We start from the raw sequence: 26,209 nt of genomic DNA, 5'->3' as shown, positions 1-26,209 counted from the left end.
TGTAACAACTACTATTCTTCCATTTTGGGAAGTCACAATAAATATAGAGATGGGTTGGGAAACTAAGAGGGCTAATTGTGGGAAAGAAAAATAAAAGTTTAGGAACCATGCTCTGTATTTTTTATTGTGGTAAAAGACACCTAGCAAAATTTACCATGTTAACCATTTTAAGTGTACAGTTCCGTAGTGTTACCTATATTTACATTGTTGTGAACAGATGTTCAGCTCTCCCTTCCCCCTCTTCACAGCCCTGGTAACCACCATTCTACTGTCTGTTTCTATGAATTTGACTAATTTAGTTACCTCATATAAGTGGAACCATACAGTCCTTGTCTTTTTGTAACTGACTTATTTCACTTAGCATACTATTTCAAAGTCAATTCATGTTGTGGCATATGACGGGGTTTTCTTCCTTCCTAAGGCTGAATAAAATGTTCCATTTGTGTATATACCACATTTTGTTTCTTCATTTATTGATGGACATTTGAGTTGCTTCTACCTCTTGGCTATTGTGGACATTGCTGCTATGAACAGGGTGTGCAAATATCTCTTTGAGAACCCTGCTTTCAGTTATTTTAGAAATATTCCCAGAAGTGGGATTGCTGGATCACATGGAGTTCTAGTTTTATGGGTTTTTTTGAGGAGCAACCATACTGTTTTGCATAGTGGTTACACTATTTTACAATCCTATTAACAGTGCACAAAGGTTTCAATTTCTTCACATCCTAGCCAACAGGTTCTTTGCTTATTTTTTTTTTTTCTCCATAGTAACCATCCTAATGGGTGAAAGGTAGTATCTCATTGTGGTTTTCTATTTGCCTTTCCCTGATGATTAGGTTTGTTGAGCATCTTTTCATATGCTTGTTGGCCATTTGTGTATCATCTTGGGAGCAAAATGTCTATTTAGGTCCTTTGTCAACTTTTCAGTAAGATGTGTGATTTGCAAATACTCTCTCCTATTCCATTGGTTGCCTTTTCACTCTCCTTTGATGCACAAAAGTTTTTAAGTTTGCTGTATTACTATTGGTCTATTTTTGCTTTTATTGCCTGTGCTTTTGGTGTCATATCCAAGCAGTCATTGCCAAATCCAACGTCATTAAGCTTTATCCTATATTTTCTTCTGGAGTTACATAGTTTTGGTTTTTTAATCCATTTTGAGTTGATTTTTATATATGATATAAGATGAGAGTTCCAATTCACTCTTTTGCATGTGGCTATTCAGTTTTTCCAACATCATTTGTTGAAGAGATAAGCCTGTTCCTCATTGTGTACTCTTGGCACCACTGCCAAAGATAATTTGACCCGATATGCATAGGTTTATTTCTGGGCACTGTATTCTGTTCCATTGATCTATATGTCTGTCTTTGTGCCAGTACACTTTTGATTACTGTGGCTTTGTAATGTTTTGAAAGTAGGAAGTACGAATCCTCCAAGTTTGTTCCTTTTTTAAAAGTTGTTTTGGCTATTTGGGGGTCTTTTGAGATTCCATATGAATTTTGGATGAATTTTTCTATTTCTGCAAAAAATTCCATTGAGGTTTTAATAGAGATTGCATTAAATCTGTAGACTGATTTTGGTGGTATGGGCATCTTTTTTTTTTTCCACTGTATACCTTTTGACTTTTATATATATATGAATTGAAGTCTTCCAATATATGACACAGGATGTCTTTCCCTTGTTGTATGTGCCTTTAGTTTCTTTCAGCAGTGTTTTATAGTTTTTAGTGTACAAATCTTTACCTCCTTGATTTATTCCTAAGTATTTTATTTTCTGTAATGCTATTGCAAATGAAATTGTTTTCTTAATTTCATTTTTTATTGTTCATTGTTAGTGTATATAAATGCAATTCATTTTTGTATGTTGATTTGTATCCTATGACTTTGCTAAATTCATTTATTCTAACAGTCTTTTGTGGAATCTTTGGGGTTATATAACAGGAATAATTTTACTTCTTTCTCTCCAATGTGGCATTTTATTTCTTTCACTTGCCTAATTGCTTTGGCAAGGACTTCCAGTACTAAACTGCATGGAAGTGGTGAGAGTAGGCATCTTGCCTTGTTCCTGATCTTATAGAAAAAATTTTGTCTTTCACCATTAAATATTGTTAGCTGATGGCTTTTCATCTATGCCCTCTATTATACTGAGTTAGTTTCCTTCTATTTCTAGTTTTTTTGAATGTTTTTATTACTGGTATGAAGGGTGTTAAATCTTGTCAAATATTTTTCTGCAATAATTTAGATGATGAGGTGGCTTTATCTTTTAATCTCTTAATGTGGTTTATTGCATCAATTGATTTGTATATGTGAAACCATCCTTAATTCCAAGAACCAATCTTACTTGGCCATAGGTACAGACCTTTTAATGTGCTATTGAATTCAGTTTGCTAATATTTTGTTGAGAATGTTTATATAAGTATTCATAATGGATAATGGTCTGTAATTTTCTTGTAGTCCGGCTTTGGTATCAGTGTAATAATACTGGCTACAAAGAATTGTCTTGAAAGTATTCCCTCCTTTTTAATTTTTTGGAAGAATTTCAGAAGGATTGGTGTTAATTCTTTAGTTGTTTGGTAGAATTCTCCAGTAAAGCCTGGTACTGGACTTCGTTTTGTTGGGGTATTTTTGATAACTCTTTCAATCTCCTTACTAGTTATTGATTTATTCAAATAGTCTATTTCTTCACAATTCAGTTTTCTTAAACCATTTCCTTTGGCTGAGAACTAATATATGCTCTCCCCTTTACAATTAAGGTGGTTTTTTAAACTATCAAGGAAATTGTGTGTTTGATAATGGCTATTCCAATTGATTAGCAACTCATACATGTCTGTCTGCTTCAGAAGTGTCTGCCATTCATTGAACACCTACTGTGTAGCAAACAACTGGCATCTGTTACCTCTCATGTCACAGTATTCCTGGAAAGGAGATAGAATTGTCTTTTCCTGACAGATGAGGAAAAAAGTAAATCAGAAAGTTTGACACTATAACCTTTCTATAATTAGGGTGCAATTTACAGTCAATATTACCTTATAATTTTATTGGTAGAACTTTTTCTTTTTTTTTTTTTTGCTATACAAAGTGTATGGTGTTTTAGATTGGGGCAAGTCTTCAAAATATGCTCATGATCACACAGCTAGGGAGCAGTAGCTTGTTTGCTTCCAAACTCGCTGTTCTCTTAATTCTGTCCCCACCCCAGTGAGAAGGATGGTCCTCCAAGGGAAGGCCATCATTTTGCATGAAGGGCACAGGTTGGAGAGAAATATTCATATGGCAATGAAGGCATACCCACATAATCAGCCCAGTCACTTTGTCAACAAAGGAAGAGCAAGTGTAGTAGTCAGAACCATACCTAATTTCAGTATATTTTCATTGCTTTTCTTAAAAAATTCAAGCTATGCTCCTCAATAATATATCCAACTCGTTTATAAGCGTATTTCTTAATATTACCAATTACGCCCATTCCATTGTAGAAGAAAAATATAAATACACATAAAGGTGGGGCAAATTTGAGACGAAGGGATCAAGAATAGATATAGAAGGCTTTGTGAGCCCCTGCATAAGCCTACTTGATAGCCAATAAAGGTATTAATATTTCAGTATCTTTCATTATTGGTCTTAGCAGTGCTTTTCATTCTCCACCAAGAAAATTGAGATTTGACTGTTGTCTGCACTTACAATATAGTGTTAGGATCGCTTGCTGGATTTGGGGGTTGGATGCTTCCTAATGCCTTGCTTTCTGTGCAGTTGTTAACACCTCTTTGTGAAGATGACAACCAGGCCCAGGAGATCATCAAGAAGCTGGAGAACAGTATAACGTTCCTCAGCCAGTGCACATTACGAGTGGCCAGTAGGGCTGAGATGTTGGGAGCCATTAATCAGGTAATCTTTCTCTATTTCTGTAGTTATAATGAAATTACTAAAATGATTATTTTCCCTGAAATTATAGATTATATTTCTAAGAATAAGTTTTAGAAAACTCTTTATTGTACAAGACATATATGTTTAATACAGAAGAATGAAAAATGGCATATGTGAATAAAAATGTAAAATAGAATCTCTCATAATAGTATTAGCCAGTGACAGTCATTATAAAAATGTTGTTATAGTTTTGTAGACACTGCCTTCATACAGTGTCATAATCTGCTTCTTTTTCACTCAACATATAGCACAGATAGCTTTCTGTGTGGTATAAATCCATAAGTGACATTATTTTATGGTATTGGTTGAATAGATCATAAATTATTTTTCCTATATTTAGTCATTTCAGAATATACTTGATATTTTGCTCTTGTAAACACTACTATAATAAATATCCTCAGTTATGCAGCTTTGCACACTTATTCATAGAGAAGTAGAATTTCAAATTTTCTTTGTGGGAAGACTTTAATTTTTGTAATCTATACCTAAACAAATTTGGTAAAATATATTTTCCTAAGAAGGAGAAATTTAAGTGTAGAGAGAATTTTAGTTTGATCATTTGTTATACACTTTTAATATCCTACTTCCTTTTTTATCCCCTCACTATATAATAATATTTTATTTTTAATAAAGTTATGTATACATAGTTTTAAAAAGTTAAGTAGCTTTCCTGGCCAGTGTGGCTCAGTGGTTGAGCACTGACCCATGCCCCAAGAGGTCACAGGTTTGACTCCCTACCCAGGGCATATGCCTGGGTTGCTGGCTCGATCCCCAGCAGGATGTGTGCAGGAGGCAGCCGATTAATGTAAATGTTTCTCTCTCATCGATGTTTCTCTCTCTCCCTCTCCCTCCCTCTCTCTCTAAAACAAAACATATTTGAAAAATAAAAAGTTGCCGAGGCCGGTTTGGCTCAGTGGATAGAGTGTCAGCCTGCGGACTGAGGGGTCCCAGGTTCGATTCTGGTCAAGGGCATGTACCTGGGTTGCGGGCACATCCCCAGTGGGAGATGTGCAGGAGGCAGCTGATCGATGTTTCTCTCCCATCGATGTTTCTGACTCTCTATCTCTCTCCCTTCCTCTCTGTAAAAAATCAATAAAATATATTTTTTTAAAAAAAAGTTAAGTAGTTCTAAATAAAGGCTTATTATCCCACTAGAGGCTCAGTGCACGAAATTTGTGCATGGGTGGGGGTGGTGTCCCTCAGCCCAGCCTACACCCTCTCCTATCTGGGATCCCTTGGGGGATGTCCGACTGCTGTTTTAGGCCCAATCCCTATGGAGTGCTCTTACTGTCAGCAGTTTAGGCCCTATGGGATCTAGTCTAAAACGGCAGTTGGACATCCCTCTCACAATCCGGGACTGCTGGCTCCCAACCGTTCGCCTGCCTGCCTGACTAATTGCCCCTAACCGCTTCTGCCTGCCAGCCTGATCACCTCCTAACCACTCCCCTGCCAGCCTGATCGACACCTAACTGCTCCCCTGCTGGCCTGATTGCCCCCAACTGCCCTCCCCTGCTGGCCATCTTGTGGCTGTGGGTGCTGCCATCTTTGAGGGTGGGGCAGCTAATTAGCATATTCCTACCTTATTGGCTGTGGGCACCGCCATATTTGAGGGTGGGGCAGTCAATTAGCATATTCCCTCTTTATTGGCTGTGGGTGCCACCATCTTTGCGACAGCATGAGGGTCAATTAGCATATTCCCTCTTTAGTAGATAGGATTTTCCACATTCAAGAGAAATAGCTTTCAACTCTTTGAGGGTTTTTTTGTTTTGTTTTATCTATACCTCTAACATGCATATTCTGTCACTTAGTGATTTCTTTTCAGTTTTTAGATATGTGTTGATATTCCCCTGTGAAGATGAATATTTAGTTCTTCTATCGATCTGTTCCCTTGCATCTTTTCACAGATTCTCATCTTGCTGTTGGCTTCTCTTTTCTCCTGACCAAGCTTAAATTCCACAAACGCAATATTCACTTCTTTGCATAAACCCCTCAACACTTTTCCCTTTCTTATTTTATTTTACTCATTTAGAAAATCTACAATGCTTTTTAAATGCACTTCCCCACCTGCTCATACCTGCATAGATAGAAAACATCACACCTATATACTGACTAGCTCTCTTGAAATTCATTATCACAAACCTCATGTGGGTTCCTAGGGCCTCCCATGATTCACCCTCCCTCTCTTCTAAATATCAACTTCACACTTTCTCCTTAAACCATCATCATCTCTTCCCTGTCTTCTCCTGTAAAAAAAATTTTTTGTCATATTTTTAAATTCCAGTCTCTCTGTTTTCAGAATGCTTTTAACTAATACCTTATTCTTATTTCATAGATGCAATAATAATTTGTAACTCTGAAGATATTGGTTGTTTCCTTGAAGTTTTTGTTTTTCTCTGGTTTGTTTCCTCCAGCTTGCTTTTTTCTGTTTTTATGTTCTTCTTTTGTGCTAGAGGCTTTCCTCCAACATCTGAAGGACCATTATACAGCTGATTGGGAGCTCTGTGTATGTTGAGTGGGGAGGGTTCTTGTTGGCCCTGAGCTTCACACAAGCTAGGTGTTTCGTTGGAATGCTCTTACTGTCAGCAGTTTTAGGACCTTCATCTTAGGATGTTAGATTCCTTGGAGAAAGGTCTTCTAGCTGCCTGCCTTGAGGTATAAACCTGGCTACCAGAGTTTGGGAGCTTGAAGGGAGAATAAGGCTAGGGATCTCATTATTCAGCATGTATGCAGACTTTTGCTTACATCCATTTGTTTCAGGATGAGCCACCATCAACGATCTCTTCCTCCCTGACCCACAGACCCTCTTTATTTAATCTTCGTAGTTTTTCACCAAAGTGGTGGAAGGGTAGTTGCTCGGCTGGCTTGAGTAAGGGAGGGCATCTGTGGGTCTAATCACTTTTTACATGGATTTTCAGCCATCTCTTCTGTTCACATTTCCACCTTGGAGCTTAATTCCAGAGATGCCACTATCCCCTGATCCTTTAGCACTTTCCTAGGCTGCTTCTAGGCGTTTCTTACTGCTTACTTTAGGGTTCAGCTTTTTCACGTCTTAGTCATTTACCAAGAGTCGTCCTAGCAGGCTTTCATATTTGTATTGCTATTATGTCTTCTGTTTTATTTGCCCTGGTGGACTCAGGTCTTTTTAAAATAGAAATACCTTTGTTACCATTTTGGTGGGATTTAGGGATAAAGATAAATGCATGTTTCTAATCACCATCTTTTAAACTGGGTAATATTTTCAATATAAATGTGTTTCTTTTTTTTTTCTACTAGGAAAGCCGGGTTAGCAAAGCAGTTGAAGTAATGATTCAGCACGTAGAAAACCTGAAGAGAATGTATGCCAAAGAACACGCTGAATTAGAAGAACTGAAACAGGTTCTTTTGCAAAATGAAAGGTCTTTTAACCCTCTGGAAGATGAAGGTAATACAAATTTAAGATAATAGTGCCAGTTATGATTTCCTAACATTCACCTCTTTCATTCTCTCTCTTACTACTTCTTGTTAGGTCTTAAATATAAGACCCTTAGGTTAAAGTTATAGTAAAAGAAGAACTCATTCCTGTCATCTGCATAGCCAAAAGTAGGATGTCAGTTAGATAACAGCCTGGGAGACAAAGATTCTTCGATAATGACATTAAAAAAAATCATTAAACCCGCCCAGAATGGTGTGGCTCAGTGGGTTGAAAACCATCCCATGCACCAAAAGGTTGCTGGTTTGATTCCTGGTCAGGACACATGCCTGGGTTGCGGGCTCAATCCCCAGTGAGGGGTGTGCAGGAAGCAGCCAATCAATGATGTTTCTCTCTCATCAGTGTTTCTCCCTCTCTCACCTTCTCCCTTCCCCTTTCTAGAATCAATAAAAACATATTTTTTAAAAATTCATTGAATAAATTTAAATTGATGAGATCAGAGAATATATATAATCCAACCCATTAAGTTGACCCTAGTGTTCTCCTACTTAGGATATGTTAAAATTGGTTCTTTTCCACACAAAGTAAGACAGAACAACTATGAATGTTCTCATCAACCATGGTTTTGTATTCCTCAGAGAAGGACTAACACTAGCATAGTAAAGCTGACTAATGAATGAAAAATAGAGACACATGTAAGGCCATGGAAAATATCTTCATATAAGGTTTACTAGCATATAAATCTTATAATAGTTTCTGTTAAATAAGCCGTATGAACTTCTGAGAATTCTTAAATGTTCTATTCCTTCTTCAAGAAAAGTAACCATACTTGGTATCTCCTATCTGTAATTTGGGGTTCATTTATTCAGAAGCTATTCATTTAGTACCTACTATGTGCTAGGTCAGCATTCTGGACATATGTAGTAACAGAGAGGGCTATTTTCTGTTGGTTAAGATGGTCATTTTTTATGAATCACCGAATAAACAATAACCAAATATAACATCAGCAGTCTTCAGGATCTTAAATATTTTCTGACCATTGTTTTTCTTTGTAAAGAATTAAGACCACAGCATTAACAGAAATTACAAAGGTAGTTTCTAAAATGTGCAAATGTTTTTCCTTCAGATGACTGTCAAGTTAAAAAACGCTCAGCTTCTCTAAACTCCAAGGTAATTAATGATTCACCTACTGATTCACTTTAAAGATGTCTATCGAATATTATAGGGGGTTGGTTTTTAAATATTTGAAGCAACATAGCGTTGAATGTAGATCGTAAAACAATTATTGTAATTCACATGTGTGCACATGTGTGTGTGTATATTTGCTTAGGTGTATGCTTTTACATTTCTTGTTATGCTGGTTTATCAATTAAGTTTGGTGGTGAGAAGGAAGCTGTAAACAATAGTGTCTCTCATGTAAAATGGGAATTGGAAATGGAAGTCCAACAAAAGAAAAGTAGCTTCACAAAATCCACAGGGCCAGTCTCCTCCTCGCTGGCTGCTTCATCCACTCAGCCCTTTGGTTCCACACTATGGTGTGAGAGGCCCCTGCAGTCCCAGGCACCAAGTCCTGGTCATTACACCCAGGCACATCCCAAGAAAAAGGAAAGACAGGTATTCCCTCGCCCTTTATTAAAAATAACTTCCTAGAAGTCCCGGAAAACATTTCCCTTTTCACTTTAGTTGCAAATAAGACTGGAAATACAGTTTTTTTTTTATTCTGGAGGCTGTATGCCTAACTAAAAATTAGGGAGTTTGAAAATCAGGATTGCTCAGGATTTAGTGATAGGATTTTTGAGCAAGTGACTCTAAAATCATTTCATCCAAATCTCTTTTCCGCTCATGAGGAAAAAGAGAAGCACAGAAGTTCAGTGATTAGTTGTGATGTATGTAGTGGTAGAACCATAATTTGGACCCAGGTTTCATGGACCACAGGTTGATATTCTTGATGCTCAACTAACCTATGAAAATAATTTAGGGATAATGGTTTAAGAAAAGGATTCACATAAAACTTTATTTCCTACATTTAAAATATTTTTATTTCCTGAAGCTGTACTTACTCAAACTTTAAGAACCACATAATACTATATAACATTTTTTTTCTGGGCTAATCTCAAGGTCAGTCTAAAAACACACCCATTCATTAAAGTAATATGCCCATCCTTAAATGCATTAAGTGGAAAAAATGAAACAATTTTTAAAAAGCTAAACTATAGCTCCTCTTAGTAGGGAAAAATCTTTCTAAAAGAAATGGTAACAAAAGAGAGGAAGAGATGAAGAGCATTGGCTGTATTAACAATGAAAACATTTTCTGCCTGAAATATCATGAACAAAATTAATATGGGCAGAGATCATAAACAGGTGGTTCTTAGATGGTTATTTAACATAGAAAAAAAGTGTTGAATATTTTGCAAGTCAAATTAATGCAAACCTAAACGAGAAAGCTTATACTCGATTTGATTGGCAAAAATCAGACTCACCCAATGTTGGGGAAGGTGAATGTAAATAAGTAGAATATTTCTGGAAGGCAATTTGCTCATAACAAAATCCTTTTTAAAATGCTTACTGTTTAGCTCAGTAGTCAAGTGCATGGATGTGTATGTACAAAGATATTCATCAGTATTGCATATAAGAATAAAACAGTAAGAACTTTCTAAATGTTTGTTTCCCCCCTTTGAATAGCCATCTTCTCTTCGAAGAGTAACGATTGCCTCTCTACCCAGAAATATTGGCAATGCAGCAACGGTGAGCAAGTTTCTAAATGTTCTCAAAAAGCAAATTCATTTTCATAGAAGAAAAATATACAAAAATACTTCATTAAATTCCTATTTTATCATTTCTTTAACACCTGAACTTTAAAGGTGGCTGGGATGGAAAACAATGACCGATTCAGTAGGAGGTCATGCAGTTGGTAAGTGTGATTATATGGTTGCTCTTTGGGAACTTTCCTAATTTTAACTGTGCTAAAGTAAATGTTTGAAATAAGTGATATAAGCAGAACAATTATAAATATTGCCGTATAATGAAATGTTTTATTATTTTTTTAAATAAGCAATATGCGAGTGCCAAGAAAATAATTAGAACGTATAATTGTTGTACTGAGCTAGGTAGTGGGAAATAATAATGGGTATGGATGTATTTGATTTGACAAGTGGATATGATCATCTTTGTATAGGCGTATTTTGGGGTCAAAGCAGAGTGAACACCGTCCCTCATTACAGCGGTTTATCAGCACCTATTCCTGGGCAGATGGTGAAGAAGAAAAATGTGAGCTAAAGTAGGTGAAGCGTGTGTTTGTTAACCTGATGTGAGCTGGGCATAAACAGTGGGGATCACTTTTACTCTGTGAGGAGATCAGTGCTGCATCATCAAAAAGCTCACTCATTGTTTAAGACTTATAAACTGCAAAGCACTATATAAAAGCTATTTGTGAATGCATTCACTCTTGTAGGGCTCAGACCTACAAGGTTTTCGGTCTTAAGTTAGAAAAGGCCCTATAATTTGCCAGATTTGTAAAGATAATTTTTTTCTCTGTATAGGCAGCTATCTGGCAATCAGGGATGGGGTGGGGGTGGGGGGGCGCGGTGAATAAAAAGCCACAGGAGTGAAATGTGTATCGTTTTTTAAAAACAACTACATGAATTATATATATACCATAGGCATATATGTAATACATGTGCATTATATATATCTTCCCTTTACATAAATAAAGAGTAGGAGAAACATAAAACTCTACATGACTACTCTATATTTAGCAAGTCACATAAAATATACTTCTATAGCACAAGAGAGAGAGGGCAGGAAGGAGAAGCATGAACAAATGCCTCTACGTCAGTAGTTCTCAACCTTCTGGCCCTTTAAATATAGTTCCGCATGTTGTGACCCAACCATAAAGTTATTTTTGTTGCTACTTCATAACTGTAATGTTGCCACTGTTATGAATCATAATGTAAATATCTGATATGCAGGATGGTCTTAGGCGACCCCCGTGAAAGGGTCATTCCACCACCAAAGGGGTCGCGACCCACAGGTTGAGAACCGCTGGTCTACGTCTTTGGGTGACCTTGGACAAATTGCTCTAACCTTCCTTGGTCTCAGTTTCCCCATCTGCAGAGATGTTAACGAAATGATTTTATGTTCATGTTATACATGTTCCTGGAGAGCCTAGTGTGTGACAGATACTACATCAGTCCTAAGGAACAGAGAGATGAGGAAGACACAGGACCTACCTTTAAAGTTCTCTGTGTTTTAAAATACTCCCGGAGCCTGCTGCGTGTACTAAAAATCTAAGAGTTACCATAGTGGATATTCACTGATCTGGGACAGAAAAAAAATCAAGAGTTTCCTTCAAAAGAGTACAATGTATCGTTTGCTTTTTGTTCGAATAGCATGGTAGTTACTGCGAAGTCTTTGCAAACAAAAGACTAAAACTGAGAATCTTGTAAGAATGCAGTTGATTCTGGTTTATTTCCTTTAAAGACTAAACTAAAATCTACCGCATACATTCCCTGTATTTTTTGACACAACCACCACCACCACTTTGAGACGGTTCCCTTTGGCAGTTGTGAGGGTATCACGAGCTTGAACGCAGCAGTGAACATAATAATGAAAGGTTCTGTTCGGGTAAGGCCATCCCTCTCTAGATAATATGAAGTTATTTAAAGTCAACTCAGTTGCCATTTGCCGGATCGCTAAACACTGCTAGCACATTTTAACTAGTTTTGCACTGAGAATATTTTCATAAAGTTTTAAAATTAAGATTTTTAGAGAAATAGAATAACACGTTGATGTTACTCCAATTTAGCATTTATCAAAAAGCCTACAGAGAAAAGAGTAAAATCCACTAAGATAGGTTATTACCGTCCACGTGGTAGAAGAATACTTAGTGAAAACAAAATGGTTAAATAAACTTGGTGATTTGACTTTTAGAACTAGAAATTTGTCAAATATTTCTAACGTAAAACAAATATTTGTGTGCATCTTTATTTATACAGTAAAATGTAGCAATATTTTATAATCATAGCACATTATTCTTAGTTTTGTATATTTAAAAAACAACAACACTTATTACAGAACTAAGGACGATGCAGAGCCCCCTGGAGAAGAAACAGTAGAAAGGACAAGAAAGCCAAGTCTTTCTGAAAAGAGGAATAATCCATCGAAATGGGATGTCTCTTCCATGTAAGTGGTCTACCTGCCAAATTCTATCACTTCAGTGGAATGGGGAAGGGCAAGGCAGGGTTAATAGTATTACCGGATTAAACTACTTTATTTAAAGACCTGTCAAACTGCTAAATTTAAGATGAATAACAAACTTCAAATGGTCTGCAGGGGTTATTCCTGAACCTGTGAGTTACAACAGGCAGGAGCATCCCGTGCAAGGAGCCTGGCCCTGCAGTCAGGAGGCCTAGCTCCACGCCCAGCTCTCTAATGAGCTGTGTGGCCTGGGCACGTTCACCCATTTCTGAGCACCTATTTCTTCATCTGTTAAACAGGGGTGATACCAGTACCTTTGTCCTTGTTCTGTGGTCACGATTACATAAATTACCACATGTGAAGTGTTTAGCACAGTTTCAAAGACTTAAATGATGCTGTAAATAACCTTGTGGGGTGGGTGTCTCTAAAAGAAATAGAGTTTAGCCCTAACTGGTTTGGCTCAGTGGATAGAGCGTCAAGCCTGCGGACTCAAGGGTTCCAGGTTTGATTCCAGTCAAGGGCATGTACCTTGGTTGCCAGCAAATACCCAGTAGGGAGTGTGCAGGAGGCAGGCTGATCGATGTTTCTCTCATTGATGTTTCTAACTCTCTATCCTTCTCCCTCTCTGTAAAAAATCAATAAAATATATATTTTTTTAAAAAGAGTTTAAATATCAGTACACCAAACAGCTAAGGTATGGTGAGAAATAAATGACCTGTTTATCTATACAATGTTCATATACATATATTCTATTCTACTCAATAAGTAATATTTTTTGTTTCCACTGTAGGAACACACTGCCTTACCTAAATGAGATAAATAGTTGTATGTTCTTGTTAGGAGTTAAATAATGCCTGAATCACAGCATCTTCAGATTCTCACCATAACAACATGTTATTTTTTTAATTCTGACAATCATAAAAGGGGACAGATTGTGGCCCAAACCAAGACAACAGATCACATTATGTTGTTTATTACACAGCAGTGCTGGTCAATGACTTGACTGGTATTGTTGACAAAAGAAGTGTTGCTAATCATGGATTACTGTGATGACCAAATTCTGAATCTGTATTTTCCTTATAGCTATGACACAATAGCTTCCTGGGCAACAAATCTCAAGACCTCCATCAGAAAGGCTAATAAGGCTCTCTGGCTTTCCGTCGCGTTGATTGTACTGTTTGCAGCTTTGATAAGCTTCCTCACAGGCAGATTTTTCCAGAAGTCCGTGGATGCCGCCCCCACCCAGGATGGAGACTCCTGGATGTCTCTAGAACATATCTTGTGGCCATTTACCAGACTTCGACACAACGGGCCACCACCAGTGTGACCGTAGGACGTCCTAATGTGTGTATCTTGATTTTTTTTTTAAAGTTTCAGTATCTGAATTTTGTAAATGAGTAACATTTAGCTGGGAAAGGAGAGCCTGGAACCAGAGGTTCTCAGAATGACTAAGATTTTTAAATTCCCTCTTTCTGTGATTACCTTCCCATGACCTTTTAATGAGCTTATTGAGGCGGATATATTCTATATATTGTTAACTTTTGTTGAAATAAAGCATCGTTAAATCTCAGTGGGCCAGTGTTCATAGGAAAAGAACCCCACATGTTACAAAATAAAATTTGAGTGTAAAATGCTGATTAGGTTATTTAAGAGCCTGTTTGAAATATAGTCACTTGCTACATTTTATTGAGGAAATAACCTGATTTTTTTCTTCAAGTTGCTTGATTCTTCACGCTGAATAAAGTTTAAGAACCAGCAGAGGTTAAGAATAGCTGAGTGTTCTAATACAGAGCAGCATGTGGCACACGGAGTCAACAAACTGGCTGTCAGGGCGCTTGGTTTTCTCCATTGCTTCTTGAGAAGCAAAATCCTTGATCATGTGACAGAGAGTGGAATGAAACTCAGTTTCCTCTTTCAGGGCCTCAGAGAATGCCTCACTGTCTTCGTCAATCTTGAGCCTTTGTGCTCGGTTGCCACTAAACATTAAAAGAGTCCATGTAGGATCCTGAATACATTCCTGTTCTGTAGTGAGGCATTCACTCACCTAAAGAAAGAAAATTAGAGAAATCTGTTAATCCGATGAAGTAGATTGGCAGGAGAGTATTAGTTGACGGGCTCAACTCAATCCCCAACATGTATTAATTGAATCAACAAATATTTATTGAGGGACTGTCATGTGCCAGACACTTTTCTAGTTGCTGGGAATGTAACAACAAACCAAACATTAATCAGTAACTAATGATTGTCCTCAAAGAGCTTAGGTTCTAGTGGGAGAAACACAGTAAGCAAGACAAATAAATACGGTGGCTAATTTATGCTCAAACATTAATCAGTCAGCTTTTAGAATTTATCAGGTAAGTAGCAAATGTGCCAAAAAGTTAAATTGGAGAGTTCGTGAACCATTCATACATATTCGCATTAAAGGCTTTCATTTGTTCTGGAGTTACTATAACAAGTTAAAAGGACTCGAGTCTGAAATCAAGAGCATTTGGTACCATAATGGGCAATGCAGGTATGACCCTTCACATAGTTTAGCTTTATATTTTTGACAAAATTTTAAAAAATGGTTTTAAAACTGCATTTTGAGTGTCATTTCCCCAACCCCCTTTTCAAGAGGAGAAAACAGTCTATATTCTTTTAGCTTTTGAGTACCTTTTCTTTTGGAGGACAAACTAGTGTTATGGGTTTTTGCATACTCTACCTTAAATATAACTTTTTCAGAACCACACTGCATATTCCACTTGCTCCAACCGAACGCAAAAGCAGAACTTAGCAAGGCCATTTGTCGATAAGCTTTCATTTCCACCAAAGGAACCTGTCAATATAAAAGTCAATAGAATTGATCATAGAGCCTTCTCAACAAGTCTTCCTTCCATTCTTGGCCTCCTACGGCTTATTCTCAAAACAGAAAAAGCCATTAAAATGTAAGTCAGATTCTATGACTCCTCTCTCAAAATGGGGCAATGGCTTTCTCTTGCTCTCAAATAGAATCCAAAGTCCTAACAGTGATCTGTAAGGGTCTGCGTGATCTGACACCCTCCCACATACATCTCATTATCTGTCTGACCTATCTTTTCTTCTCCCTTTGCTAACTCCAAGCACCTGGCCTCCTTGCTGAACCTTCATACCTCTAGGCCAGTGGTCAGCAAACCAAGGCTCGCGAGCCACATGCAGCTCTTTGGCCCCTTGAGTGTGGCTCTTCCACGTGCGGGCGCACACATACAGCGCGATTGAAACTTCGTGGCCCATGCGCAGAAGTCGGTTTTCAGCCTGGGCGAGTCTATTTTGAAGAAGTGGCATTAGAAGAAGTGGGGGGTGTCGGTCGGTCAGGCGGGGCCGCGGAATACGCAGCTGGGGGGAAGCACATGCGATTCATGCACGAGTGGAGTGAGCCAGTCAGTCAGCAGTCTTATGTGCAGTGGTTAGTGCTAGTCACGTCCGCAAATCGTGTGCAGATGACAAAAGTACCTACTCGAAGCATAGTTACCTGTATTTTTCCAACCAGCTGCAAATCCTACAGGTATTTTTGTCATCAATTTAAGAATTGTAATTATTTTGTGGTGGTGGCTTTATTATTATAAAATGAAACATTTTTCTCCCTTTAATATTGACATTGGCAACTTTGAAATGTAATTGCTGGATTTAAAAAACAAAGAACTGTGGAGCTTGAAATTTGAACGTCTTTGTGCTGGTATAGAAATATTGGAGAAAAACAAATGTGAACTTAGTTCACAGCACAAGTGGTCTGCTTTGAGAGACCTGGAGAAGGAAGATATGTTGATTTTTAACACCTGGAATAGTGTTCCTGACTCATATAACCAACTGAAAAAACTAGCGTTTGATGTTCTTTCCTTATTCAGGTCTACATATTTATGCAAACAATCATTGTCAAGCATGAACCTTATCAAGAGGTAAATTGAGGAGTCGTCTTATTGATGAGAACCTGGAATCGTGCCTAAAATTAAAAACAACATACAAACCTGACTTACCCAAACTTTCCAAGGAGATGCAAGGCCATTGTTCATATTAGTGTTTGTCAGTCACTGTCATGATTTAATTTTATGGATATTGTAAGGTAAATTGTAAGGAATTTAATTTTATCAATAAATAATATCGTTATTAAGTATGATATCAAGTTTTATTCAATGTACCTATAGTTTAACTAAGACTTAAAACTTTAAGTAAAGTTTATTAAGTTAATTTTAGAGAATGCTGTGGAGTGAAAGAAGATGTAGTATTGAGGATTGAGAAAGGTATGTTGAGATGGTTCGGACATATAGAGAGGATGAATGAAAGGAGATAGACGAAACAAGTATACAAGACAAGTGTGGATGGAAGAGTTGGAAGGGGTCGACCTCAGGGAATGTATCTCAATCAGATTGAGGACATTTTTAGCAAAGGCCAGCTTAGGAGTACCCTAATTAAGTTAATAACAATGTACCTACCTATATAGTTTAAGTTTAAAAACTTTGGCTCTCAAAAGAAATTTCAATCGTTGTACTGTTGATATTTGGTTCTGTTGACTAATGAGTTTGCCGACCACTGCTCTAGGCCACACAGCCTGGAAGCTGCTTTCTGAGATATCCACTTGGTTAAACTCCCCACCTTCCTGTTCTGCTCAAATTTTTCCTTCTCCCTGAGCCCCCGATGCCCTATTTGATACTGTACACAGCCCTAATCCCAGTGCTCATGATCTACCTTTTCTTTTACCCACAGCACTTATCTACCTTTGACATGAAATCATTTTTTATGCTTATTTCTTATTTTTGTCTCCTTCTACTAGAATGTAAGCTCCACAAGGTCAGAAACTTTAAAAAAAAAAATTCACTAATGTATCCTTAAGCGTCTAAAGCATGCCTAGAATACTAGAATATAGGTCAGTGGTTCTCAACCTGTGGGTTGCAACCCCTTTGGTGGTCGAACGACCCTTTCACAGGGGTCGCCTAAGACCATCCTGCATATCAGATATTTACATTACAAATCATAACAGTAGCAACATTACAGTTATGAAGTAGCAATGAAAATAATTTTATGGTTGGGTCACAACATGAGGAACTGTATTTAAAGAACCAGAAGGTTGAGAACCACTGATATAGGTGGTCAGAAAAATTTTTGAATATTCTGAATAAATGAAAACTACACTACATTCAGCATTTGCAGAGTAACTGGCAATTTGAGTTACTAAAACCAAGGTGGTTCTCCCCCCGGCCCCCGCCACACACACACACACACACACACACACACACACACACACACACGTGTACATACTCTTGATATGATTATTTTCAGATGCTACATGAATGTCTACCTATATTGTCATTTTTCTGGTATATTATCAACTTGTTCTTGAGAAATGAATTCATCTGCCCAAAACACCTCTCATGATTAGAAGAGAATTTGTCTTCATTCATATGTCAAATATTACTAAACATCTGTATTCTAGGAATATGCGAGGTGCTGGAAGAATCCATCAAAATTGATCAAAAGACAGTTCCCATCCTCAAAGAGCTCACAGTTTCATAAGGAAGGATCTCATTTAGCTAAAGCCTTACCAGTAACACAAAGCAGGCTGTGTTTTGTATATGTCTACAGGGAGCCTCAGCCAAGACACGGGAGGAAGTGGGTTGTGTACCAGTCGTCTGTGTGTGTGTATGATTTCATCTGACTTACCCTGTTTGGGAAACTGCTCAGTCATTTACTTTTTTAAGAAGGCTTAGATATATCCAGTCTGGAAGAAGCAAGAACATATACGGAATGTGACGTGGCTCTGACTACCCTCGCACTAACACCGACCAGTTGTGGGTGTCCTCCTTTTGTCAAGCGAAGATCATACCAAAGGCTTACTTTTTGGGGGAAGATTATTAAACTTGAGAGAACTCTGAATTTCTGGTCTTGCCATTTATTCCTTCCTTTCTAACTATAATCTTATATAAATGAATATAGAAAACCCATGAGGTACTTTAAGATTTATATACAATTTAATACTTGCTAGCATTTGAAATGTCCATCACATTAAGTTTGGAAAGATTCATGCTTACCTTACAGGTTGTAGCAACATAAAAATGAGAGTATTCAGTAGGGAAGATATTCAATCCAGCTTCTTGCAAAGCAATAATGAAATAAATAGGAGTCATCCATTTTCCTTCCAAAATAGAGAGAGGCTTTTTGTCACCCATGTTTACTGAAGCTAACATGCAGAGGCCTTCCTAGTATCAATGAGAAAAAAAAAATAAGCTTTCATACAAGTTAAAGGAATTCTTACTTCATTATCATTCCAGTTCTAGCCTTTGGGTTCTTTATACCATTTTTTTTTAACCCTATCTCATTCTACACTGAGTGGCCAGATTATTATGACCACCCCATCAGTACAATGAAGTGAATTAGTTATGCAAATAATAATAATAATAATAATAAAACCTTGAGAGTATTTGCTTAGGAAGTTTTCAATATTCAGTATTTTTGGACGTACTGATGGGGTGGTCATAATAATCTGGCCACTCAGTGTATATTAAAAGGAGTGCAGGGCAGGTACGTCTTAGGACCAACCTCAAAGCTCTGCCACGAAGTCTCCATGTTACCTTTCAGTGCTTTATCTGAACAGTAAAGGGACTGAACTAAAGGATCTTTCAGATCTCCTCTTTTGTAAGTTGTGACCTAAGAATACTACATACGTTCCTGTTGAATTATAATAGCTATTTGGCAGCAATCATGCTACAAGTTTTAAGGATAATTTTTTACACATAAGATTTAACATAATGCAAAATTATTTTACAGTTTTGAAGTTTGCAAAGTTTAAACTGGAAGTCTGAAGGTGTACAAAATTCACACATCTCATCGGCTTTCAAAAGCAAAGATGGATTAAATCCAGTCTTCCGGCCACATTCTTAAGAATTTCAGGCTCTCTCTTTCTTAAAACAAGTTTAGTGAGGTATACTTTACATATCATAAATTCACCCATTTCAAATGCATAATACAGTGATTTTTTTAAAGCTTTACTGAGTGGTGCAACGATCACCATAAATCAGTTTCAGAACACTTCCATCCTCCTCTCATCCCTCATGCCAATGTAGTTAATCCCCATTCCCACCTTCAGCCTCAGGCAACCACTAATCTACTGTTTGTCTCTAGATTCCAGGCTAATTTATGAGTGACAAGTAATACAGGCTCCTTGGGAGAGAAATCTCACAAAGGGGGTTTCAAATGGCTTGGTGATAAAGATCGGACACCTCTCAGGAGGGGGTCAAAAACTCTCTGAAAATCATACTGCAACCAGGCTTGTACCTTCATTAATTGGCCTATTCCTAGTAACTTTAGGGTATAAATTTGTGCCTCGCTTTTTACATGTTATTTCCTATCTAATTAATATTTTGTTTAGAAATTATAGCTCAAGGTATATATTAAACATATTTATAAACATTTCAGCAGCAGTTCCCTACTGAAGACTGGGCTGCCGCCCTCACTACTTAGGCCACTGAGTGGGTAGAAACAACCACTCAATGGTCTCAGCTATTCTTACACAGACTTTTAGACAGAAAGTGGAAATAAGGTTGATGGAAAATAAAGTTTCTTAAAATAAAAGACATTTCTGTATGTAAATGACCAGTGAGCGATTGCTTTCACACACTCTCTTATAGTCATCAATGAGGTTTACCTCTTGGATATGACTTGCTATAACAATGATTTACCTTAATTTGTATTTGAATCTCAGCAAATACTGTCGTCACAGTCAAAAGTACTTTATTCTCATCGAGTGGTCTTAGTTCCCATGACTGGTATGGCATGTTAATATGAGCATCTTGAATCAAGGTAACAGGGCCCAAAGTGTCCAGGCTGAGTGTTATAATTCTTTCTTCTGATTTATAAACTACATTACTGATGCCATCAGTTTTCCAATGTTTACCTTTTAGATTAAAGCAAATGACATTAGTTTCCTCTTTTCCTATATAAAAATATGTTGAATAAAACCCAAATAACTGCAATATATATATAAAGGTCTCTTTTACATTTAGAATAGAATCTCAACAAAAAACCGACCTTGCTGGGCTTTTCTTCCTATCTACAAGGTCAAGCTTGGTATGCAAGACCTTCAAATGAAGCTTTGGCTCACAGTTCTGGCCTCGTCCCTTACCACTTCTCACACACCTTGTTTCAGCCACCGCTTTTTTCCTTCCCTAACAACCTCATGCACCTGTGTGCCTCTGCACGTGCAGTTCTTTCTCCCTACAGTACTCTTCCTTAGTACAGAACCCCTTTTCATCTTTTTTAAACAGCTCTGACATTTACCTGTCTTAAGCATACGATTAAATTATTTTAAGAAATTGACCCAGTTTTGCAACCATCACCACAATCCAGTTTTTAGCACATTATTATCCTCCTGATAAGTTCCCTGTGTCCATTTATAGTTCATTCCCATTCCCACCTTCCAGCCCCAGGCAACTATTAAGATACTTCCTGTCTCTAAAGATTTGCCTTTTCTGGACTTTTCATATAATAGGTGGTCTTTTGGGTGTCTTACAACTCAATAATAAAACACAACCCAGTTTAAAAATGGGTAAAAGATTTGAATAAACATTTCACCAAAGAAGATATATTCAAGGATAATAGATACATTTTAAAAATGCTCAATATTATTGGTCATTAGGAAAATACAAATTAAAACCACAAGATACCACTTCATACCCACTACAATGGTTATAATAAAAAAATACATAACAGAAAACATTTTCAAGGATGTGGAGAAATGGGAAAACTTGTATTGCTAGCAGGCATGTAAAATGGTACAGCTACTTTGAAAAATCAATTTGGCAGTTTCTTAAAAAGTTAACATAAATTTACCATTCAACTCAGCAATTCCACTCATAGCTATATGCCTAATAGAAATGAAGAGATATGCCCATGCAAAGTCTCATAGGAGAATGCTCTCTTAGTCTCTTGAGAACCTGTTCAATATTTCATCCTTAACCTTCCAGACTGACTTGGTCACCATTCTGCTCTACAGCACTTCCATCTCTGATAGCACACCACTGCATCTTGTTGTGACGTTTTTCTCTATATGCCTCTCCTACAACTTTGAACACTCCCAGAGGAAAGAATCCATTTCTCTCTCTATTTCTGATTGTTTAGCATACCTCTTTTAATTACATAATTATCAAAGCTGGTGTACCTTCAGCATCCCACCTTGCCACCATGGGATTCTCAAAAAAGATCACGTTCTCATGAACCTCAAGCATGACCTCTATGGGTGGGAAAACGTTTTCTGTTTCTAAGTCTTCTGTAGTTGCTGGAGGATAAACAAATTTCTGTAATCCATCTTTGAGTATCTTGTAAAAATGACCGAAACAACATCAAGTTAGAAGCTGACTGGTGTTATAGCTAAAGATGTAAATATTGCTGAATAAGCTATGTAGTTATTTTTCATAAGTACTAAAGTTTGGTCCCAACTATAGATTGACTAACAAAATGTTATAACAAAATGAAAAGATAATGATTAAGGGGGAAAGCACTAAATTTGAATGTAATTACAGAACCCTTTTATGGGCCAGGTTGTAGGCTGGGACTTTGCATTTTATTGCAAGCAATCCTACAGGCATATGTTTAACAAAGCAGGTGACTGGGTGAAAGGGGTAGAGCAAATGAGAAGTACAGATTGGCAGCTTCAAAATAGTCATGGGGATGTAAACTTAATTACCTACTGTAATAACTATGTATGGTGCCAGCTGGGGAACACTTTCTAAAGTATGTGACGATCTATGTCAAACCTCAGAAAGAAGGTGGGGTTTGAGGGGGTAAGAGATCAACCAAAAGACTTGTATTCATGCATATAAGCATAACCCATGGACACAAACAGTATGTGCTGGGGGGTGGGAGAGACCAGGGAGAGGTCAATGAGGGAAAAGGGAGACATATGTGATACTTTAAACAATAAAGAATTTAAATTAAAAATAATAATAACAGAGTAAATGATGGTCTAGCCATTATGCTGTATACCTGAAACTAATACAAAATAATATTGAATGTAAAATATAATTTAAAAAAATTTTATTAAAAAAAGTAGGTAAGTGGGATTTCCATAAATCAAGTAATTTGCCAATAATTACAAAATTACTTTAAGGAGGCATCAGAACTCAAAAACAGAGCTATGGGACCGCAGATACCATGTTCCAATACCCTTGCTAGGCTGTGTAGGTGAAGAGAGAAAAAAAAGTATAAGCAGAGTAACAAGTGTAGAAATGAATGGATGAAAGTAAAACTCATCACATTGTTCATCTTAAACTTGCATGTCAATTGTATCTCAATAAAGCTGGGAGAAAAAAGTAAGTCAATGAAACCAACAGATTTCTCTGGGATAAAGGCGATCCATCCACTATCTAAATTTAACTTATCTAGATGTAGAGAAAGATCGAGGGAAGGGGAAAGACTAACAATGTTACAAAATAGAGAAAGAAAAAATGGATGGGGGAAAATTGTGGAGGAGGGGGAGATTATTGAAAAGATATTTGAAATAAAGTCCTGGCCTGTGTAGCCTAGTTGGTTGAGTGTCTTTCCCATGTACCCAAAGGTCGCTGATTTGATTCTGGTCAGGACACATACCAGGTTGGGAGTTCCATCCCCAGTTGGGGTGCGTACAGGAGACAACCAATAGATGTTTCTTGTGCTCTCCTCCCTCTCCCTTCTTACTAGTATCTCTCTAAAAATCAATAAAAACATATATTTTTAAAAAAGATTATTGGAAAAAAGTAGGAAGGCCACTTTGTTGCAGCAGAGGAAAACAGGTATGAGGCAGGCTACTCTGCTCAAATGGAGAGTGCAGACTGGTGGTCTCGGGACATTCTCACAAAGATCTTTGGGTGAATCCTGAAAACCCCAGATCAGGCTGAGACCTTCCTATGGATAAAGAGTCACCAAAAGAATGTCTGTTTTTGGACTCCCCACTATCCTTTAAGTGTCCCTGAGATAGGGAACATTGATTCAAATAGATTCTTCAAAGTGGCTATCGACCAGATTTTCTCCCCCAGGTGTGCTCTAATAAAAATATTCTCATTTTAGGGAGAAGGGGAAAGGAGTGACAATATCATCCCCATTAGGGTGAAAATTAGTTTGGGGGGAGCATGAAAAAAAATCTTACTCTTTTATGTATAAAGCACAGATATGCATACAGCACACACAGAGATATGCAGTCTATCTGTGGTATTAAAGTCCATGATGGGGGGGGTGACTAGGAAAAAATGTTTACAAGAGAGGTGATATGGGGGAAAAAAGCTGAGAAATACTGCTCTAATACAAGAATGCACCAACAACCTAAAATGTAGGTGAGAGGTGCCTGGCAATCTATGTATATGACGTGTTAGAGGAGATGGAGAGGGAAAGGGAAAAGGACAGCAGGGCGGGAGGGCTATGACAACAGAACTGGGTATATTTGGGACACAGCCAGTGAGGTAAAGTGAAACCAATTCAGTACTAGTGCAAATGCTACTACCTACTAAACCAAGAGTGAGAAAGTCCTCGATAGATGATCTCACAGCTGCTATGGTCAGTATCCTTACCACTCCAAGTGTGGTCCCTGCATGAAAATTAGTTTGGGGGAGCACTGGCATTACCAGGATCTGTGCTTCTCAACTTTGATGTGCACATGAATCACCAGAGGGTCTTGTTAAAATGTAGCTTCAGTAGATCTGAGGTGAAGCCCGAAATTATGCATTTATAGCAAGTTCCCAGATGTGGATGCTGCTGACCGACGGGCTGCATTTTGTATAGCAAGCACCCAGACCGGGGCTTTAGTTGTGTTTTGCTACAATACAAACTGCTGAGCCTCGCCTCCAGAATTTCTTATTCAGTAAGATTGAGGTGGGGCCCATGAATCTGCATATCTAGCAAATTCCCAGATGATGCTGGACGATGCTGACGCTTCCGGTCCAGGGACCACATGTAGGAAACCACTTATCTAGACCAGAATCCACAAATGATGGTCCCCGGAAAGCCTGGCCCACCACCAGTGTTTGTAAATAAAGCTTAACGAGAACAGAACCATGGCCATTCCTGTACATATGGCTGTTCTAGCACCACAATGGTAGATCTGAGGAGTTGCCACAGAGCTGGGATAGCCACAAGGCTGAAAATATTTATCATCTGTCCCTTTACAGAAACAGTTTTCCAGCCTCTGAAACAGACTATCATTATTAAGGCCAAATTGGCACAATCTATATATAAAAAGTCAGTGTCCGTGACGACTGTGACGACCAAACAACCGGTCACCATGCAGTGGCATTGAGCACCTCTCGGTCCCTCCCTTCGGGACTGGGGACTGGGGAATGGGCTGAATGGCTAACCTCTTGGTCCCTGCCCCCGGCCCGCAGGCTCCGATGGATCAGCGATGGTGAACAGAAGAACCCAGGTGGGTGGCAGGAGGACTGGGCTGGCTGTCAGGCCGTTGGGATCACCAGCTCATCCCTGGCTGCTCGGGGGCTCAGGCCTCCGGGAAAGCAGGCGCCGGGTGACTACCTCCATGTGCGTGGGCCGGGCCAGCCACTGATGGAATGCGCTGCCCGCTCGGGGCTGCTCACGTGGGGCAGGTAGGTCGCGGCATGCCCTGCAGCTTCCATCAGCGCCTCAAGCGGCAGCAGTGGCGGGTGCCCACATGAGCGGCCCGAGCAGGCAGCGTGTTCCATCAGCGGCCAGCACAGGTGCATGGAGGTGAAGTCGCCGGGGCCTGCTTTCCCACAGGCCTGAGCCCCTGAGCAGCCAGGGATGAGCTGGTGATCCCAATGGCCTGGCAGCCCAGCAGTGGAGGCAGCGTTCAGCCTGGGGACTGGTGAATGGGCAGAAGATGGCCCTGATCGCAGGAGGCTAGGCCCTAGGGACCCTACCCGCATGATTTCGTGAGCTGGGCCTCTAGTGTAATCACAATGCCACAGGTTTACAATTAACATGCATGATTTCTAATTTTAAAGTCCATATTATTTTATGTTTTTTTTAATTGATTTTTAGAGAGAGGGGAAGGAAGAGGGATAGAGAAAGAGAATCATTGATGAGAAAGAAATGTCATCAATGAGCTGCCTCCTGCACAACCCCTACTGGGGATCGAGCCAGCAACCTGGGTGTGTGCCCTGCCTGGGAATCTGACCATGACCTCCTGTTCATGGGTCGGTGCTCAACCAGTGAGCCACACCAGCTGGACTAAAATCCACATTATTTTAGATTCCTTCCTGTTAATACTGATTCAAATTTTATAAAATTACATTTTCCTTTGTGCTTGCTTAATAGAGTTAAAATTCATTATGTGTTAGAGCCGTTGATATAAAGTAAAAGTGTGAGAAATTATTATACTCATAAGTTTTAAGAATCAACCTACTTCCATAATCATCCAGCCCTTCATTTGTTTACACTGTGGGGGCAGCTCCAGAATATCCAAGTGGTACACTCCACCCAGAGTTGAGAACTGGCATATGTCAACCTCATTGTCTTCAAATGCACGTAGCCTCTCAGGAGCATTCTCCAGCAGCAACAGCTGTGCTAAAATCAACCAGGTTAATTCCATTTCTAAATAGATCATAACATTTTTGTATATTTTTAGGAGGGAAATCAAAAAATATCTAGCACTGGCACAGGAAGTTTTTACTTAGCTACTAACACTTTTCAAAAAGCGATTAACTCAAAATTGTTCACAAAGCTGACCAGTGGAAATGGGCCTGTG

The 26,209-nt window shown here is 38.4% G+C and overlaps 2 protein-coding genes across 2 annotated transcripts in view; one reads left to right on the top strand and one right to left on the bottom strand.

Moving 5' to 3' along the window:
• Window positions 1–16,642, top strand: part of IRAG2 (inositol 1,4,5-triphosphate receptor associated 2) — a 36,633-nt gene extending 19,991 nt beyond the window's left edge. The window contains 9 exon segments of the mRNA XM_081082325.1: window positions 3,741–3,875; window positions 7,188–7,335; window positions 8,450–8,493; window positions 10,006–10,068; window positions 10,185–10,234; window positions 10,499–10,600; window positions 12,397–12,504; window positions 13,603–13,863; window positions 16,380–16,642. Of these exon segments, the coding sequence (XP_080938451.1) occupies window positions 3,741–3,875; window positions 7,188–7,335; window positions 8,450–8,493; window positions 10,006–10,068; window positions 10,185–10,234; window positions 10,499–10,600; window positions 12,397–12,504; window positions 13,603–13,846 (894 nt within the window). The 3' untranslated portion in view covers window positions 13,847–13,863; window positions 16,380–16,642.
• The window catches only part of DNAI7 (dynein axonemal intermediate chain 7), a 58,513-nt gene continuing 45,702 nt past the window's right edge, over window positions 13,399–26,209 (bottom strand). Inside the window, exons 11-16 of the mRNA XM_081082324.1 lie at window positions 25,868–26,028; window positions 21,683–21,839; window positions 20,205–20,419; window positions 18,558–18,725; window positions 15,221–15,334; window positions 13,399–14,563 (exon numbers count right to left, since the gene is read on the bottom strand). Coding sequence (XP_080938450.1) covers window positions 14,282–14,563; window positions 15,221–15,334; window positions 18,558–18,725; window positions 20,205–20,419; window positions 21,683–21,839; window positions 25,868–26,028 — 1,097 coding nt within the window. The 3' untranslated portion in view covers window positions 13,399–14,281. The remainder of the gene's footprint in view (window positions 14,564–15,220; window positions 15,335–18,557; window positions 18,726–20,204; window positions 20,420–21,682; window positions 21,840–25,867; window positions 26,029–26,209) is intronic.

Source organism: Myotis nattereri (genome assembly GCF_964212035.1).
Source record: "Myotis nattereri genome assembly, chromosome: 2".
Taxonomy (NCBI): domain Eukaryota; kingdom Metazoa; phylum Chordata; class Mammalia; order Chiroptera; family Vespertilionidae; genus Myotis; species Myotis nattereri.
Note: the sequence above shows the minus strand (reverse complement) of the source record. Positions and strands in the feature narration are given on the sequence as shown.